Source organism: Ictalurus furcatus, chromosome 23, assembly GCF_023375685.1.
Source record: "Ictalurus furcatus strain D&B chromosome 23, Billie_1.0, whole genome shotgun sequence".
Classification (NCBI taxonomy): domain Eukaryota; kingdom Metazoa; phylum Chordata; class Actinopteri; order Siluriformes; family Ictaluridae; genus Ictalurus; species Ictalurus furcatus.
The window spans coordinates 9,348,677-9,365,598 of NC_071277.1; the positions used below are offsets into that span (position 1 = coordinate 9,348,677).

The 16,922-nt window shown below is 39.9% G+C and overlaps 1 protein-coding gene across 1 annotated transcript; it reads right to left on the reverse strand.

Moving 5' to 3' along the window:
- Positions 1-6,521: 6,521 nt before the first annotated feature.
- mbtps2 (membrane-bound transcription factor peptidase, site 2) lies at positions 6,522-15,160 on the reverse strand. Its single transcript, XM_053611916.1, has 11 exons — positions 14,920-15,160; positions 14,097-14,245; positions 13,573-13,711; positions 12,761-12,864; positions 12,200-12,327; positions 10,911-11,029; positions 10,650-10,830; positions 9,177-9,271; positions 8,845-9,046; positions 8,683-8,758; positions 6,522-8,196 (listed from the first exon to the last, which is right to left on the reverse strand). Exons 1-11 carry the CDS (start codon positions 14,992-14,994, stop codon positions 7,974-7,976), a joined length of 1,491 nt encoding a protein of 496 aa, XP_053467891.1. The 5' UTR covers positions 14,995-15,160; the 3' UTR covers positions 6,522-7,973.
- Positions 15,161-16,922: the final 1,762 nt, after the last annotated feature.

Here is a 16,922-nt window from a genome sequence, read left to right on the forward strand (position 1 = left end):
TGGTTTGTGTGGACCATCTTGGAAGGTCCAGGGTTGATGTTTGACCAAATGTCTAAGTTAGTAGAACGCATCAAATACAGAATAAGGCAGAGACAGAGGAGATAGCGGTTCAGGGTAGATAAGAGAGAGGGGAACAACTGTACTGTGCAGTAAAAGTGAAAGAGAAAAGTCTGTCGCTCATCTAAGGTAGAAATAGATTAAAAGTAGATAAGGAATTAACTGCCAGAAAAGATAATAAGACACTACAGTGTAACTGTCAGAAATGACGATGCAAATAATGTTGCGAGAAAACAGATCGAGGCAAGAGATATGGAAAAGTTTAGGAGAGCATTAAAATAGAAGGCCCAAGACTCCTCGGAGATACATAACGAGGCTACGTGTGGAGATTTGTGATTGGATAACGAGGATATGTATGGAGACTTGTGATTGGATAACGAGGATACGTATGGAGACTTGTGATTGGATAAGGAGGATACTATGGAGATTTGTGATTGGATAACAAGGATACGTATGGAGACTTGTGATTGGATAACGAGGATACGTATGGAGACTTGTGATTGGATAATGAGGATATGTATGGAGACTTGTGATTGGATAACGAGGATATGTATGGAGATTTGTAATTGGATAACGAGGATATGTATGGACACCTGTGATTGGATAACAAGGATATGTATGGAGACTTGTGATTGGACAACGAGGACATGTGTGGAGACTTGTGATTGGATAGCGAGAATACGTGTGGAGACTTGTGATTGGATAACGAGGATATGTATGGAGACTTGTGATTGGATAACGAGGATATGTATGGAGATTTGTAATTGGATAACGAGGATATGTATGGACACTTGTGATTGGATAACGAGGATATGTATGGAGACTTGTGATTGGACAACGAGGACATGTGTGGAGACTTGTGATTGGATAGCGAGAATATGTGTGGAGACTTGTGATTAGATAAGGAGGATACTATGGAGATTTGTGATTGGATAACAAGGATACGTATGGAGACTTGTGATTGGATAACGAGGATACGTATGGAGACTTGTGATTGGATAAGGAGGATACTATGGAGATTTGTGATTGGATAACAAGGATACGTATGGAGACTTGTGATTGGATAACGAGGATACGTATGGAGACTTGTGATTGGATAATGAGGATATGTATGGAGACTTGTGATTGGATAACGAGGATATGTATGGAGATTTGTAATTGGATAACGAGGATATGTATGGACACCTGTGATTGGATAACAAGGATATGTATGGAGACTTGTGATTGGACAACGAGGACATGTGTGGAGACTTGTGATTGGATAGCGAGAATACGTGTGGAGACTTGTGATTGGATAACGAGGATATGTATGGAGACTTGTGATTGGATAACGAGGATATGTATGGAGATTTGTAATTGGATAACGAGGATATGTATGGACACTTGTGATTGGATAACGAGGATATGTATGGAGACTTGTGATTGGACAACGAGGACATGTGTGGAGACTTGTGATTGGATAGCCAGAATATGTGTGGAGACTTGTGATTAGATAAGGAGGATACTATGGAAATTTGTGATTGGATAACAAGTATATGTATGGAGACTTGTGATTGGATAAGGAGGATACAATGACGTCCAAAAGTTTGAGACAACAGTAACATCTGGAGCTGTGGACCTCTCTATAGTCCAGAGACTACGAGTTCGAATCCTGACGATGCCACAGCCATCCATGGCCAAGCAGCACAATGCAGAACGACTGGCTGTGCTTTCTGGGTGGGAGGGACATATTCTCTTTCTTCCATCAATCACAGCGACATTATCCAATCATGGGCATCCGTGAGCGCATGTATATGGAAGAGGGATGATAACACTTTTTGCTGTAACTTAACTTGACTACCGCTGAATCTATCACTCTATACGACTTTTTATCTACAAACTACATTTGACACCATTAGTCATTTTTTATACAATAATTCTATAACTATAGCTCTACAGGACTTTCTGTCTGGTGACACATCGCAATCAGAGTGATGAAGTTGTTGCTGGACGAGGACGAGACCACTCCAGAATGAGAACTCTCATTACAGACAGATTTTTCAAACCCACGTCATGGTCGCTGTGTTTACGGAACGGAGACTAACACTCTGACAGTGTGTTATTACTCTGAGAAAAACTCAGACCTGGACTTAGACCCAAACACACACCGAGTGAAAAAAGAAGAGTGTTATTACTTAATGTGAGGCGTTATCGCAGACGTCCACACTGCCTCCATGTCCTGGTTTTGAGTCCGAACGGACTAAACAGCACAACTTACAGATTATGATCAACTGCAGTATTTAATAATGTGTGTTTTCGTTACTCTCAGAAGACAGACTCTAAACATCTGGGGATTACAGCTGTAAAGAAAACTATACTCAATGTTCGCTACACCCTCCATCACTTCACCACAAACCAACACAAACATCTCCGATGTAATGACTGTTACCGTCTATGAATGCACTTCTGGGAGTGCCATTATTCTGGCTTTTTTCCTCCAAATTCAGATCATAAGCAGATGTCCTGACAGAAGCTAAAATACCGACACTCTCCGGAAGATAAATATGTATATTTTTATACAATAAAAATGTACATACCATGCTTAAAAAACATCTGGCAGGAGTAGCGTCCTGCACGTTTCCGGCCCTGTGTGGGCTTTAAGCTACAATTTTCCTCGGATACAGATCGCTGATCGACTTGACGTAAATACGCACTATCGCCAGACTGCCACACCAAAACACGTGGGTGGAAATGAACGTTTGGGATTACATTTAGCTTGAGAACGAAATTATTTATATGTAGTGAGTTTAAGGAATGAGAGGTTAGTGTAGTAAACGTACACAGAAAAAGAAGATGAATGGAAATCTCTCCACAGGGAGTAAAATAAAATGATATCAAAATGAATGGTGATAAAGGAAAGGAAGGGAAAGAAATGGGAAAAGGAAAGGAAGGGAAAGAAAAAAAAAGGAAAACATGGAAAAGGAAAAAAGGAAAGAAAAGTATAGAAAAGGAAAGAAAAGAATAGGATGGAAAAGGAAAGAAAAGAAAAGAATAGGATGGAAAAGGAAAGAAAAGAAAAGGATGGAAAAGGAAAGGAAAGAAAAGGATGGAAAAGGAAAGGAAAGAAAAGGCTGGAAAAGGAAAGGAAAGAATAGGATAGAAAAGGATGGAAAAGGAAAGGAAAGAATAGGATAGAAAAGGATGGAAAAGGAAAGGAAAGGAAAGAAAAGAATAGGATGGAAAAGGAAAGAAAAGAAAAGAATAGGATGGAAAAGGAAAGGAAAGGAAAGAAAAGAATGGGATGGAAAAGGAAAGAAAAGAAAAGAATGGGATGGAAAAGGATGGAAAAGGAAAGAATAGGATGGAAAAGGATGGAAAAGGAAAGGAAAGGAAAGGAAAGAAAAGGATGGAAAAGCAAAGGAAAGGAAAGAAAAGGAAAGAATAGGATGGAAAAGGAAAGGAAAGAATAGGAATGGAAAAATAAAGGAAAGAAAAGAAAAGGATGGAAAAGCAAAGGAAAGGAAAGAAAAGGAAAGAATAGGATGGAAAAGAAAAGGAAAGAATAGGAATGGAAAAGGATAGAAAAGGAAAGGAAAAGAAAGGAAAACGATGGAAAAGGAAAGGAAAGGAAAGAAAAGGAAAGAATAGGATGGAAAAGAAAAGGAAAGAATAGGAATGGAAAAGGATAGAAAAGGAAAGGAAAAGAAAGGAAAAGGATGGAAAAGGAAAGGAAAGGAAAGAAAAGAAAGAAAAAGAAAAGGATTAGCTACACTAAATTACCCCATGCAGTGAAAGAGTATGTAAAATCATGGTTTTACATGTTTTTAATAAAATTAGATAAAAATAAATAAAAAACTAAATACAGTAGATTGAGTCCAGATCTTCTTACTGAAGCACTTACATAATGAATGAAATGACTGAAAAAATGAAATAATAATAAATAAAATATATTGTTTATTTTTTAAGACTGAATTTCAGGGTGTTATTATGAAGGAAATTAACTTCAGAAATATATTTCCCCTGTGAATGTACTCATATTTACACAGAGTGAAAAAATATCTTAAATAAATAAACAATATCTTGACTACAGGCGAATCTAAAAAAAAATAAATAAATCTAAAAACAAAGTAAAAAAAAGCATTAATATGCACACTGAAAATTCATGAAAAGCATCATATATATATATACACACACTTTTTAATTACAGCATACAACCTAAAAATGACAGCACTCGAGCATTAATTAGCAGTTCTTTTTATTAGTGTCGCAAAAATAACTGATAATGAACAAACATTTCACAGTAAGTGAGGGTGCACAAACTTTTGCACTCGACCGTATGAGAATCTGAGGTATATCTCCTAACACACAATTACACTGTCTATGAATATAAACCTGTAATTGGCCGATTCACTTGTACTGACTCGCTCACACACACACACACACACACACACACACAGGTTGACAGTTACGCAGGACATCTGAATACATGTATAATTATATCCTGCTGAAATAACACGCCCCCACACGGGCGGTGTCTTCGAAAGGTCTGGGGGTGTGTCCCGGCCATGTGTGGTGCGCGCTCTCTCTCTCACTCATACACACACATACACACACACACGCACACATACACACACACGCACGCACACCCTGCATGGGAGGAAGCGGACTAAAAAAAAATTCCAGCACCACCAAAGTAGCGGTACAAACAGAACGTTTAATGTTTAATGTTGAAAGTTTCTGAGTCCTTTATAAGGAACAACCACAATCCTGAACCATGAGGAAAATAAACCACACAGAACATGCGCAGGACTTCTGAGTTAGTCTCACACACAGCAAATGAGTACATGGCGTTCCCCCTACAGCAGCCAAAACATACTCACTGCACTGTCATCGATTCTATAGTAACCGCTCGTTGAAAGCGCTCCGTATAACAGCATTAAAAATACACGTGCGATTGTAAGTGTGATATGGTGACGTTTTCTGTAAGGAGAAGTCTCTTGAACATTTATGGAAGGAGTCTCCAGTGTCAGAGGTAAAGCTCCGACATCATCAGGACAGAGTTTACACTTCTTCTCATAACATGACAAGCTGCTTAATTATTTTTGTCTTTAGACAATAGAGAGGGAATAAAGAGAGAGAGAACAGAGAGAGAGAGAGAGAATAAAGAGATAGAGTAAAGAGAGAGAATAAAGAGAGAATAGAGAGAGAGAATAAATAGAGAGAATAAAGAGAGAGGGATGGTGAGGGAACGAGTGTTTATAGCTGCTGTAATGCAAGTGAAACAGGAACTGACTTTGATGCTAACATTAAATATAAATATAAATGCAAAAGTATGGTGTTGTTCTTTAATAAATGTTTAAAAGTAAATGTTTGTGAATTGCTGTGGTAGAAGAGGAATAAATCACTTCTCCTGGTGGTAACACTAGATACGTTTCTATCCACATATTTTTAAGCAAATTCTGGAATATTGTATGACAAATAAAAAAATAAATAAAAACTCTGGATGGAAACACCACATGCAAATAAAATCTCCAAAATGTACTCTATTGAGGTGGATAATGTTTGAATTCGGTAAGACGACGTGCGCATAAACTACGATGGAAACGTGTTTACTGAATAAATTCCTCGATGTACATCAACAAGCATCGTGACTTTGCCTCAACAAATCACGTGATTGGATAACTGGCTCAGAAAAGTAAAAACGGTGGAGAGCGAGATGCACCAGTTTCCCCGCTAGTGTTGATTTCTCCTGAACACATGGAAACCTAATTCTGGATCATTTTCCTCAATAAATAAATCACCACATATAATATTTCTGTCTCTTTTGTTTAATCGGGTTCTCGTCGTCATTTTTTAGGACTTGTGTGTGAAAATCTGATGATGTTTGAGGTCACATTTATACAGAAATTCTAAAAGGGTTCACAGACTTTCAAGCACCGCTGTAAGTATCTTTCCAGGAAGCTCCAGTGAGTGATGCTGCGTGGAATAAACCCCTGAGGAAACGTTCAGCTCCACAAACTTAAAGATATTTATAATCATAAAGGGAAGGAACGAGACCTGAGAGACGGCAGCAGGTCAGAAGAAGTTAGAAGTTCAGGACATTCAGTGTGAGAAACCTTCATGTTCCTTTCAGCCGGGTATTTTATCCCGTGTCCTGTTTTATACAGCTGTAGAGGAAGAATTACACATAACGACAGGAAAAATAAATATTATCATCAGCCACATCTCAAACACTTCAGAGGGACAACTGGAGAAGAAAGGAGAACATGGAACATGCCAGAACATGCCTGGAACATGAAGAACATAAAGTTCTGTTCAGTATTGTGCGTTTCAGTTAGGACAAGGTGGATTTTAAAAATAAAAACTCCACAAATTTACATTTTATCATAGATTCTGAGCAGAAGTGTAAATTATTGTGTACTTTTCCTCATGGGTAAAACGCCGTTGAGAAAAATGGTTTTGTTTGAAAGATTTCTACCCATGTATTGAGATAGAGGAGGTGTTTATTCCCACAACTTTACTCCATTTGTTTTATAGACTCGCTGCAACACGTCAAGTTCAGCGACTTCCTGGTTCGTTCCCGTACCATTCAGTTCTTTGACTCAGCTCTTTTAGGCGAATGTTGAGATCCGAGTCATTTCATTGATCAGAATTTAGTGAAGTAAAGCAAGTTCAGTCAAATTTGGCACAATCAATCAATAACCATTCAAAACATTACAAAATCTCAGCTCCTGAGCCGTTCGGGATCCGAAAGAGTCGGCTCTTATTAACGATCTGAATCATATGATCTGATTCACTAAAAAGAACCAGAATTCCCATCACATGTGTTTTTCCCAAAATACATCTCATTCCTGCCTGTGTGTGTTAAATCAACACGTCCTGCTCATCTACAGCTGGTCATGATTATTAACGATCTGAGTTTGGAGTTTATCGAACATCTTTTAGTTAAAAAACAAAACAAACAAACAAACAAACAAACACGACAGCCAAGTCGTTTATGGTCGAATATGAATCGTTACAGAGAGTTGCCTGCTTAAAAAAAGTGACATTAACACAAAATACTAGCTCCACCCACCTAGTACATACATTTATAGGACAATTCAAGAGAAATATTGGTGCACGATTTCCAACTGTAGCCCATCTGTTGCTTTGTACAAAGTATTGGCCCCCTTTATTCCGTATCTGTCAATAGAAATAGCCCGTAATAAAAGAACAATCACTCCTGGGTAAATAAAACAATATTTTATGATCATCATGAACATTTCCAGATGTGCAAACTTTATGAGTTTTGCGTAGGAGAACGGCATTTTAACATGGGAGTACAGAGTACACTCAAACATAGCGCAGCCAACTTTCCCACCTGCAAAATGGCAGATCAACGCACGAATCCAGAATGACTGAGAGTTGTTTAGGTGTTCTGAACTCTCCGATAATAATTTCCTCCGACATACAATTTTAACTGTGATGATAATTAGAACGTCATTAACACCACTCAACACTGCTATTTGGAGTAACCACCAGGCCCTTGGGGAAAACGTGCCGCTCTTCCATTTTAGTTAAGATGTAGAAGCTAGATGTAGAGAAGTTTACATTCCGCTTCAGGGTTGGCAGGTTTCTGTTAAAACTCTGTACAGCGTGCACGTCTGAAACCACGCCCGGTTCAGTACATCACGCACAGAGCAAACCTTCTGGAAGTTGTGCACGCTGATGTTTGTAGTGAGCGAGGCGTCGTTTTTAGACACGTTTTGAAATAAGGATACTGCGGCAAAAAAAATCCATTTAGGGAATAACGTAAAAGATTCAAAACGTAAACCTTTAAAGGAACTTTAACCGTTACAGGACTCATCATGAGGAAATTTGTGGTGAATTATTTTGGAAAAATTTTTTTTTTAAAAAGTCCCTCCTCCTAATCACGGATTGGAGGAGGCAGCTGTCCGTTATCGAGCCGTGACCATCCATAATCCAAGAGCGACGTTAGCGGCGAGTAGAGCGCTGCCCCCCAGCAGGATGAAGAACCCCAGTAGTTCGCGGCTGCTCTTCTCCGGGAGCCGGGAACTCAGCGTGGCCTCCAGGAAAGCATTCAGCATCCACTGACCGTCCAGAGCGAAGCACGGCACAGCGTTCACCACGGCCAGAGCGCCGGATAACGACACCAGGTACCTCAAACACCGGCAGTTAAGGAGAAATAACACAGTGATGGGTTTAAATGATTAATTATACAGCTGTAGTGTTGAAATCTGATTCTGGATTCTGATTGGTCAGAAGCAGCTCTGACAGTAGCGCAGGTTTAGATTACATTAACGCGCTCGTACTAATACGTTATCGTTTCTATAGTAACAGCTCATTCACAGAGACGTGTACAGTGGACGCTACACATTGAAAACTGTTCTGGTGAAGTTTTCAATAAGGAGATGTATAGTTAGCTCTTTGCTTATGGAAGGAGTCTCCAGTGTCAGCGCTTTGTAGCAGTCAGAGGTAAAGCTGTAAGGACAGAGGAGTTTTCTGGTTTCTTGGTAACATGACAAGTGAGAGAGAGAGAGAGAGAGAGAGCGCGAGAGTGAGAGCAAGAGTGAGAGCGAGTATATATGCGTGTGTGTGTAAGCAGCATAAAAGTGTGTGTATACGTAACACTAGAAAAAAGGATACTTGCACAGTGTCTCCAGCATCACCGGCAGGTCGAGGTGAAGGAAACCAAGTCGAGGGACAAAGTTAGTGAGACTCACTGTGGAGAAAAACATCATGACTGTAACAAGGGTCAGAGATTCTACACTCACACGCTGGAGTGTGTTCCAGAGATAAATAACCGACCCGAGTACTGCAGGTGCGACACGTAGCCCACAAACAGCATGTCGGCCTGCGGGGGGTGTTTCACCCGGATCAGTCGAGTCTGGTTCTCCAGTGATGGGATCACACACACGCTAGGAGTCAGGTCCGCCTCACAGTCTGAGTTACTGCGACACGTACGGCTCGCCTGGATCGTTTTCCGAGCCGGTAAACATGCAAACTGTGTCTGAGAAATAGAGATTGCGCGTGTACAATATAAGTGTTCATGTCTGTGTATGAGTGAGCATATGCATATATATATATATATATATATATATATATATATATATATATCGTGTGTGTGTGTATAATCTCACCAGTTTGTTATTAATCTCAGTGGTGTAGTAGAAGCAGAGGTCAGTCAGGCTGTTGTTGCTGCAGCACTCCACTGTTCCGTCCAGACGCCTAAATTCTAACAGAGGAGGAAGAGGAGGGAGAGGATGAAGATGAGGAAGCGGAGGAAGAGGATGAAGATGAGGAAGTGGAAGATGAGGAAGAGGATGAAGATGAAGCAGAGGAAGAGGGTGAAGATGAAGTGGAGGAAGAGTGTGAAGATGAAGTGGAGGAAGAGGGTGAAGATGAGGAAGAGGGTGAAGATGAGGGAGAGGATGAAGATGAGGAAGAGGATGAGGAAGAGGATGAAGATGAAGTGGAGGAAGAGGGTGAAGATGAGGAAGAGGGTGAAGATGAGGGAGAGGATGAAGATGAGGAAGCAGAAGAACAGGATGAAGATGAGGGAGAGGATGAAGCGGAGGAAGAGGATGAGGAAGAGGATGAAGATGAAGTGGAGGAAGAGGGTGAAGATGAGGAAGAGGGTGAAGATGAGGAGGAGGATGAAAATGAGGGAGAGGATGAAAATGAGGAGCAGAAGAAGAGGATGAAGATGAGGGAGAGGATGAAGCGGAGGAAGAGGGTGAAGATGATGAAGAGGATGAGGAAGATGATGAAGATGAGGAAGAGGATGAAGATGAAGCGGAGGAAGAGGATGAAGTGGCGGAAGAGGGTGAAGATGAGGAAGAGGATGAAGATGAGAGAGAGGATGAAAATGAGAGAGAGGATGAGGGAGAGGATGAAGAGGATGAAGATGAGGGAGAGGATGATGAGGATGAAGGAGAGGATGAATAGGGTGAAGATGAGGGAGATGAGGAAGAGGATGAAAATGAGGAAGAGGATGAAGAGGATGTTACAGGAACACTGCAGCTCATTTCTGAAACATTTACTCACTGTATATTTCAGGTTTTCTCGGTCAAGGCTTCACACACTTCCTCCATTTAAAACTTGTTTCGTTCATTTTTGTTTTATTTCCTCCCTAAAAGTTTAAGCACAACCCGTGTAGTGTGAATAAATATTCAAATATTATTTTTTAAACGATTTTTATTATTTTTAAAATAAGTGTTGTTGTATTATTAACTTATGCTTATTTATCTTATGTTTAAATAATGTTATTTTTAGATTTTTTAATAAAACATTTTATTTATGTATGTATTCACTGTTAATAGTAGTAGTATGTTTCATGATGATGATGATAATAATAATAATAATAATAATAATAATATGAAAAATGCTTTTTTACTATTATATCAGGATGTGACATTTTATTGTGTTTTAACAATTTTTTTAATTCTTTGTTTATAATGTCAATAATAATAATAACACTAATATGTACTTTATTTATTTATGATTGTGATTATTATTGCTATTTTAATTGTTAACATTAATCTAATTTTTTTGGTCATCAGGATTCATTAACATCATGTCAGACCGGTTCTCTGTGTGAGTACCGGAGGTACCTCTGCCGGCGTCACGGTTCAGCTGCAGGGTGTCGTGGTGGACGCAGTATCCTCTCTGGGGCTGGTGCGAGAGCTGCTGGATGCAGGAGTGCCAGTCGTCCACCCCGCTCACCTCACACTCCTCCAGCCGAGTCACCAGATCTCCCACGAACAGCCCGCGAGGCCCACTCGACGGAGAACCCTACGGAGAGAGAACCGCACCTCAGACAAAATCAGACTTTCAAAGTTACGTGTAAGACAGAGAGAGAAAGCTCTTCGAACCTCCACCACCTCGGTGATGAGCGCTCCTGCTCCGGTGTAGTACAGCGGGAAGAGGAGGAGCGGCAGCAGGAGGAGGAAACACACCGCCGTGACACACAGCATGAAGTTGTGCCACACGCCTACACACCATATCGCACAAACACACCGTTACCTCAGATACACAAATCAGCACTCGATTAAATAAACACAACCAAATTTAATCATTTATACAGCTTCTTTCTTTATTAGCCTAAGTAACACAGCTAGGCAGGCGATTTAAATGCAATTTGTATATATTTAAATATTAATGAGTCTGTAATACTACACGGTCAATAAAGTGAACCAAGAAATAAATTATGAAATAATAAATTATTCATCACAGATCCATTTTTGTATTATTATTAATGATGCTGACTAACAGCAGCACTTAAATCATTTACGTAATCATTATTAAGTTATTTTAGGATAGGCAACAAAAAAAATACTAAAAGCATGCACCGTATTAAAATATTCAATTTTGCATAATTTGCATGCATTTAAATATTAACGAGTCTGTAATATTATGTCAGTCAGAATGAAATAAAATCATTGTCATAAACGTTAAGATTTATTTGTATTTTATTGTATGTGATATTTATCGTAAGATTATATTAATATTCCTTTACAGAGTGGGAAAGAATACCAAACAACTTCCTGTTCACTATACATGCTCACTACAGAGGGTATAACGTAACGGTGTTATATAATAGACCTTACAAAGTGCACTAGATGTCCGATATTAGTCCATGTTCTTTAGATTCTATTTTCACTAAAAGTATTGGCACTCTTGGCTTCATTTGAGTCACCTGCTGGAATTAGAGCAAAATCTTTAACATTTTAATAATAATAATAATAATAATAATAATAATAATAATAATAATGAGGCTATGGATTTAACTTGTAATAGGAAATAAACTACATGGCAGAACTAATTCTGGGTAACATTTTACTAATTGATTATTTTGAATATATTTCAGACGATCTTTAAAGCCTACACTCTTCCAACACTGGATTCATTTAAATATTTATAATGAAAAAACTGCCTTTATTTTTTCATTTTATTTGATACATTAATATCCATCTCTTTTAAAACCTTACGTTTCTGTAAATGAGCTCTTAAATAATGAAACATTGACATGGACTCAAAAGCACAGCTCTGTCTCTATCTAGTGCTGATGGGGCAAAATGCAAGATGAACTCGGAGAAACAATCAGCTGGAGGAAGTGTGTGTGTGTGTGTGTGTGTGTGCGTGCGTGCGCGCGCATACACACCTGCGCAGAAGATACGCAGCTGCTGGACAGGTGAGATGAGGTTCAAGTGAGTGGTGAAGAGATCCACGAAGGCTCCAGGGTAAATCACGAACAGGAACATGCCGAAGCCGTTCAGCCTCACCTGCTCCCTGAGAGCAACACACAGGACAAACACCTTCGTGGAGGTTTTATTCCTCTTCACAATACTACTTATTATTATTAATAATTATTATTTTTATATTATAAAATTATTATTAATCATAAGAAATAAATATAAACATGAAACTATACATTTTAATATGATAAATGCAAAAAAAGTTAACAGTTACCATAACTGGACATAAAAAATGGAAAAAAATTAAAAATACAATCTTACCAAAACACGTTGTTGTTGTTATTATTGTTATTATTATTCAAATTTCTAACCGCAGTTATTTACTGGGTTTTAGGTTTTAAGTCATTGATCATACATCACTCATCAGCATCTGTTGTGCAAAGTCAAAACGTAAACAAAACACACCCACAGAGACACAGTAAATAAACAAATTGTAAGATTCACGAATCCAGAAGATTTTTTGTTACCTCAGTGCTGCCACCCCGTGGCCAAACTCGTGTATAACTCCACTGAGCAGAATAGCGATGAAGAAGTAGGCCAACTGGCTGACTGGCAAATTTACACCTGGAACCTGACACCAGAAAAAACAAATAAGCAAACAAATACAAATACACACACACACACACACACACACACACACACACACACACAGTCAGAATGAACACACAATGTACTGAAAGATCAAATACAGAAAGAGAAGATAACTGAAAGTTAACCAGTGATAATCAAGAGATGTTCAGTGACATTTAATTGTGTTCATCAACACTTCTGGATGAAAATATTCGCTTAAATGCTGACACACAGCACATCCCACCCTGCGCTTTTATTACGGAATAACCTGTCTGTGGATACAGAAATGCAAAAATACTCATTTTTTTATAATAAAAAAAAATTTAATTCCACATTCTGCATACAGTTAACTAATTTCAGGAGATAAAGTGAGAGTAAAGTGAGAAAGCGAATTCGATTTCACGTCAAGCAACAGTAAGAAAACAGCAAACCATAGATGGCGCTATTTAATAATTAGCAGCATCTTAATTAACCCCCCCCCCCCCCCCCAAAAAAAAGAAAACAGCCCCACCCTTTCATTTTAGATTTTTTTTAGTCTCTCACAAGACTGAGGTTCATGATGTCACAGGTCAGAGTTAATCTAGATAAAGCTGGTGAGAAGTGAAAGTAAAAAGCAAGTGAGCGTCTTTCACGCCCCGCATCCCTGCAGTGAATTGAGTTTTATGCCTGGTGAGGTTTATTTTATTTTATTTCATCTTTTTAAACTTACCACCACCTGCAGAACCTGCTCGTGAGGACCATCCGGCGTCTCGGCCATCATCTGAGCCAGAGTCTGCAGCAGAGTGCGACCAAGCAGCAGCACTGAGCCGAACATGGCCACAACGCCAAACACCATCCCCCCACTGAACCTGCGAAACACACACACACACACACACACACACACACACACACACACATGCCCTTTAACCTGTTCCCTTAGCGTGGTGTAATTCAAGAGTCAGCAATGCAGCAAATAAACACAATACACCGACATCAAATAATTTTATTTAAATGATTTCAATTTAAAGTTGCAGTTTGTTCATTAACTAACATTTAACAGGGTTTTAAGAAGCCCTATTCGGATGGGATTCATTTCATGTCCTGCAGATACAGATGTTTTGTTTTGTTTTGAGTGCTGCTATTCACCGGAGTTATTCATGTCTGCTTCCGGAGGACTCTAAAGATCACAAACTGCTCCTTTAAACCAGTTTACCTCCGGGATTAAAGCCTCTGACAGGTTGTGACGGGTCGTACCATATGTAAAGGAAGTGGGGGTTGAGACGTGAACATCTGGCAAACAGCGAATTGAAGAGGCTGGTGTGCCAGCGGACGTGGAAGGGGGACAGGGACACACCGCTGGACGAGAGCCACGATTCATAACGGATCTTCAGCGAGCTGGACGACTGCAACACAAAACACACACCTCCTTATATCATGAGGTAGATAATAATCACCTGAGTGCAAAAGTTTGCACTCCCACCATGGTTTTTAAAGGGAGGGAAATAAAAAATTCATAGGTCTCTATGAAACCTAATACACCAAAATGCAACACATCTTTGTTTTGTCAAAAGGGGATGCTAATTTTTGCACTAGACTGTCTCTAAGCTAAGCGAATGGGTGTCTTATCACATTTTCACTTAATTCTGCACTAAACATAAACACACTTGAGGAATAAATGAGTAATGTACTACATAATTTAAGATCCAACTAACCACTAAGCTTTATCTATACATAAGACATAAAATAACTGACACTAGATTAACAAAACAAATAATAATAATAAAAAACATTATAAACGCATTGTTTGTAATAATCAAATTCAATAAAAAACATAATAAATATCTTAAGTAATTGTTTTTAACATCAGATATCACACTAGTGTGCATAAAAACCTAACTAGCTATAAGAAAGCTAACGTAAACAATTTAGCCGCAACAGAGATGGGTTCAATTCCAATCCACGCCATGTTCACTATCATAGGGGCTTCAGTCGCGTGTAAAACGCTGCTTCTGACGCCCTACGAAGTGCACTACGTCTGCAACAGGAAGCAGTATGGTATTCAGCCATGAATTTTTACCCTCAGCAGAGTGTCCATGAGATAAACCGAGCACCATCCTCCCATCACACACACCACCACCGACACCGGGATCATCGCCACCACTGTAGCAGCGTGCGCTTCACCGAACACCGTACAGCCAGACTTAAGGGCACGCGCTGCCCGGAAACACACATCCGTAGATCCAAAACCGTAAACACGACTGACTGACTGCAAGGTACCACTTCCGGGTTTGCGTAATGACGTCACGGCCTCATCAACCGCAGGACGCAGGCACGAACTGGAACTCAGCCGGATCAGTTCGGCTAGTGGCTAACGGAGACGTCGATTCTTATTTATTTATTTAAACTGTACCAAAAAACATACTGTTTATTCTGAAACATGACGCCTAATTCACAATTGTCCCGATTGTCACACACTTATTGGATGGATGGATGTAGTGTGTAATAAATATGTACAATATATCAGTATATTACACAGGCACAAGACATAGTCTTTAGCAGCAGTGAGGTGGTAAAAGTGTTCTTAGAAATATTGCAACATGCTCAGAAGTGACAGAAACATGTGAAGAGGTTATCCATGAGTGTCCTTGAGCTGTCAGTGAGGTGACCTGTGTGGTGGAGGTAGTGGAGGCATGAGTGTGAGGTGCACATCGAGGAACATGTACTCCTGGCTCTGGGTTACTGATCAGAAGGTCAGGGGTTCAAACTGCCACTATCGCCACTGTAAGACCCTTAACCCTCTCTGCTCCAGGGTCGCAGTATCATGGCCAACCCTACACTCTGACTCCAACTTCCTAACAAGCTGGGATATTCCGAAAAAGAATTTCACTGTGCTGTAATGTTTATGTGACAAATAAAGGCTTCCTATTCTTTGTCTTTCCACAGTAGCCCCACCGATGTATAAGGAGGCATGACCATCCTCCTGCAGCCTCCTGTAGTCTACAATCATATCCTTACTTTTGCTGATGCTGAGGCAGAGGAGGGGGCTGAGAATGCATCTCCATTGAGCTCCTGTGTTCAGAGACAGTGTGGAGGAGATGCGGTCACCGATTTTCACCACTTGGGGGTCTGCTCGTCAGAAATTCCAAAATCCAGTTGTGCAGAGGAGTGTTCAATCCTAAGTCCTTGAGCTTCGTGATGAGTTTGGCTGGAACGATGGAGTTAAAGGCAGAGCTGTAGTCAATGAACAGCATTCTCACATAAGTGTTTTTCTTATCCAGATGTGTGAGAGCATAGCCAGAGCATCATCCCTTGATCTGTTTTCGTGGTATGCAAACTGGAGAGGGTCCATGGTGGCTGGAACGGAGGAACAGATGTGGTTTTTGACTAGCCACTTAAAGCACTTCATCACAGGTAATTTCACTACAGGGAAAGTGTTGCTTGCCTCAAACTGAGCATAGAAGGTGTTCAGCTCATCAGGTAGTGAAGCAGATAGTCCCCCATCGCAGATTTTACCACCTTGGAGTTTGTGATAGAACGCAAACCCTCCCACGTGCACTTGAGGTCAGATCCTTGATAGTTCTACGCAACCTTGTTTCTGTAGCCTCTCTACGCTGTGTCGATCGCCTGCTGAAGGTTATACCTGATGCAGATTTGACTCAAAACAATGTTTTTGGTGCACATATTGATGTAATCGTTGTCAGAGTTTGTATATTCATTATTATAGTATTATAGTATTCATTACTTTATCATTCATAATGTCTGTGTATGCTGCATGCCGGAAAATCTGCACATTTGTGGATTGGTAACAGATTTGCCCTGTTGAAGCCACAACAATAAATCACTGTTAGAATGACTGAACTGAATTGGAAAAAAAGGATCAGAATTTAACTGTAATGAATTCGATGTCAGGAGAGCAGCATTTATCAACAACTGAGTGATGTTCCCCAAAACTGTACTGCTCCAAAACTGTACAGTGTCTCAAAATTATGCTGCCACCAAACACTCTGCTGCCACCCAAAGATCCTGTTGCCTCTGAACACTCCACTGTAGCAACACCCTCCTGCTTCCCCACACTTTATT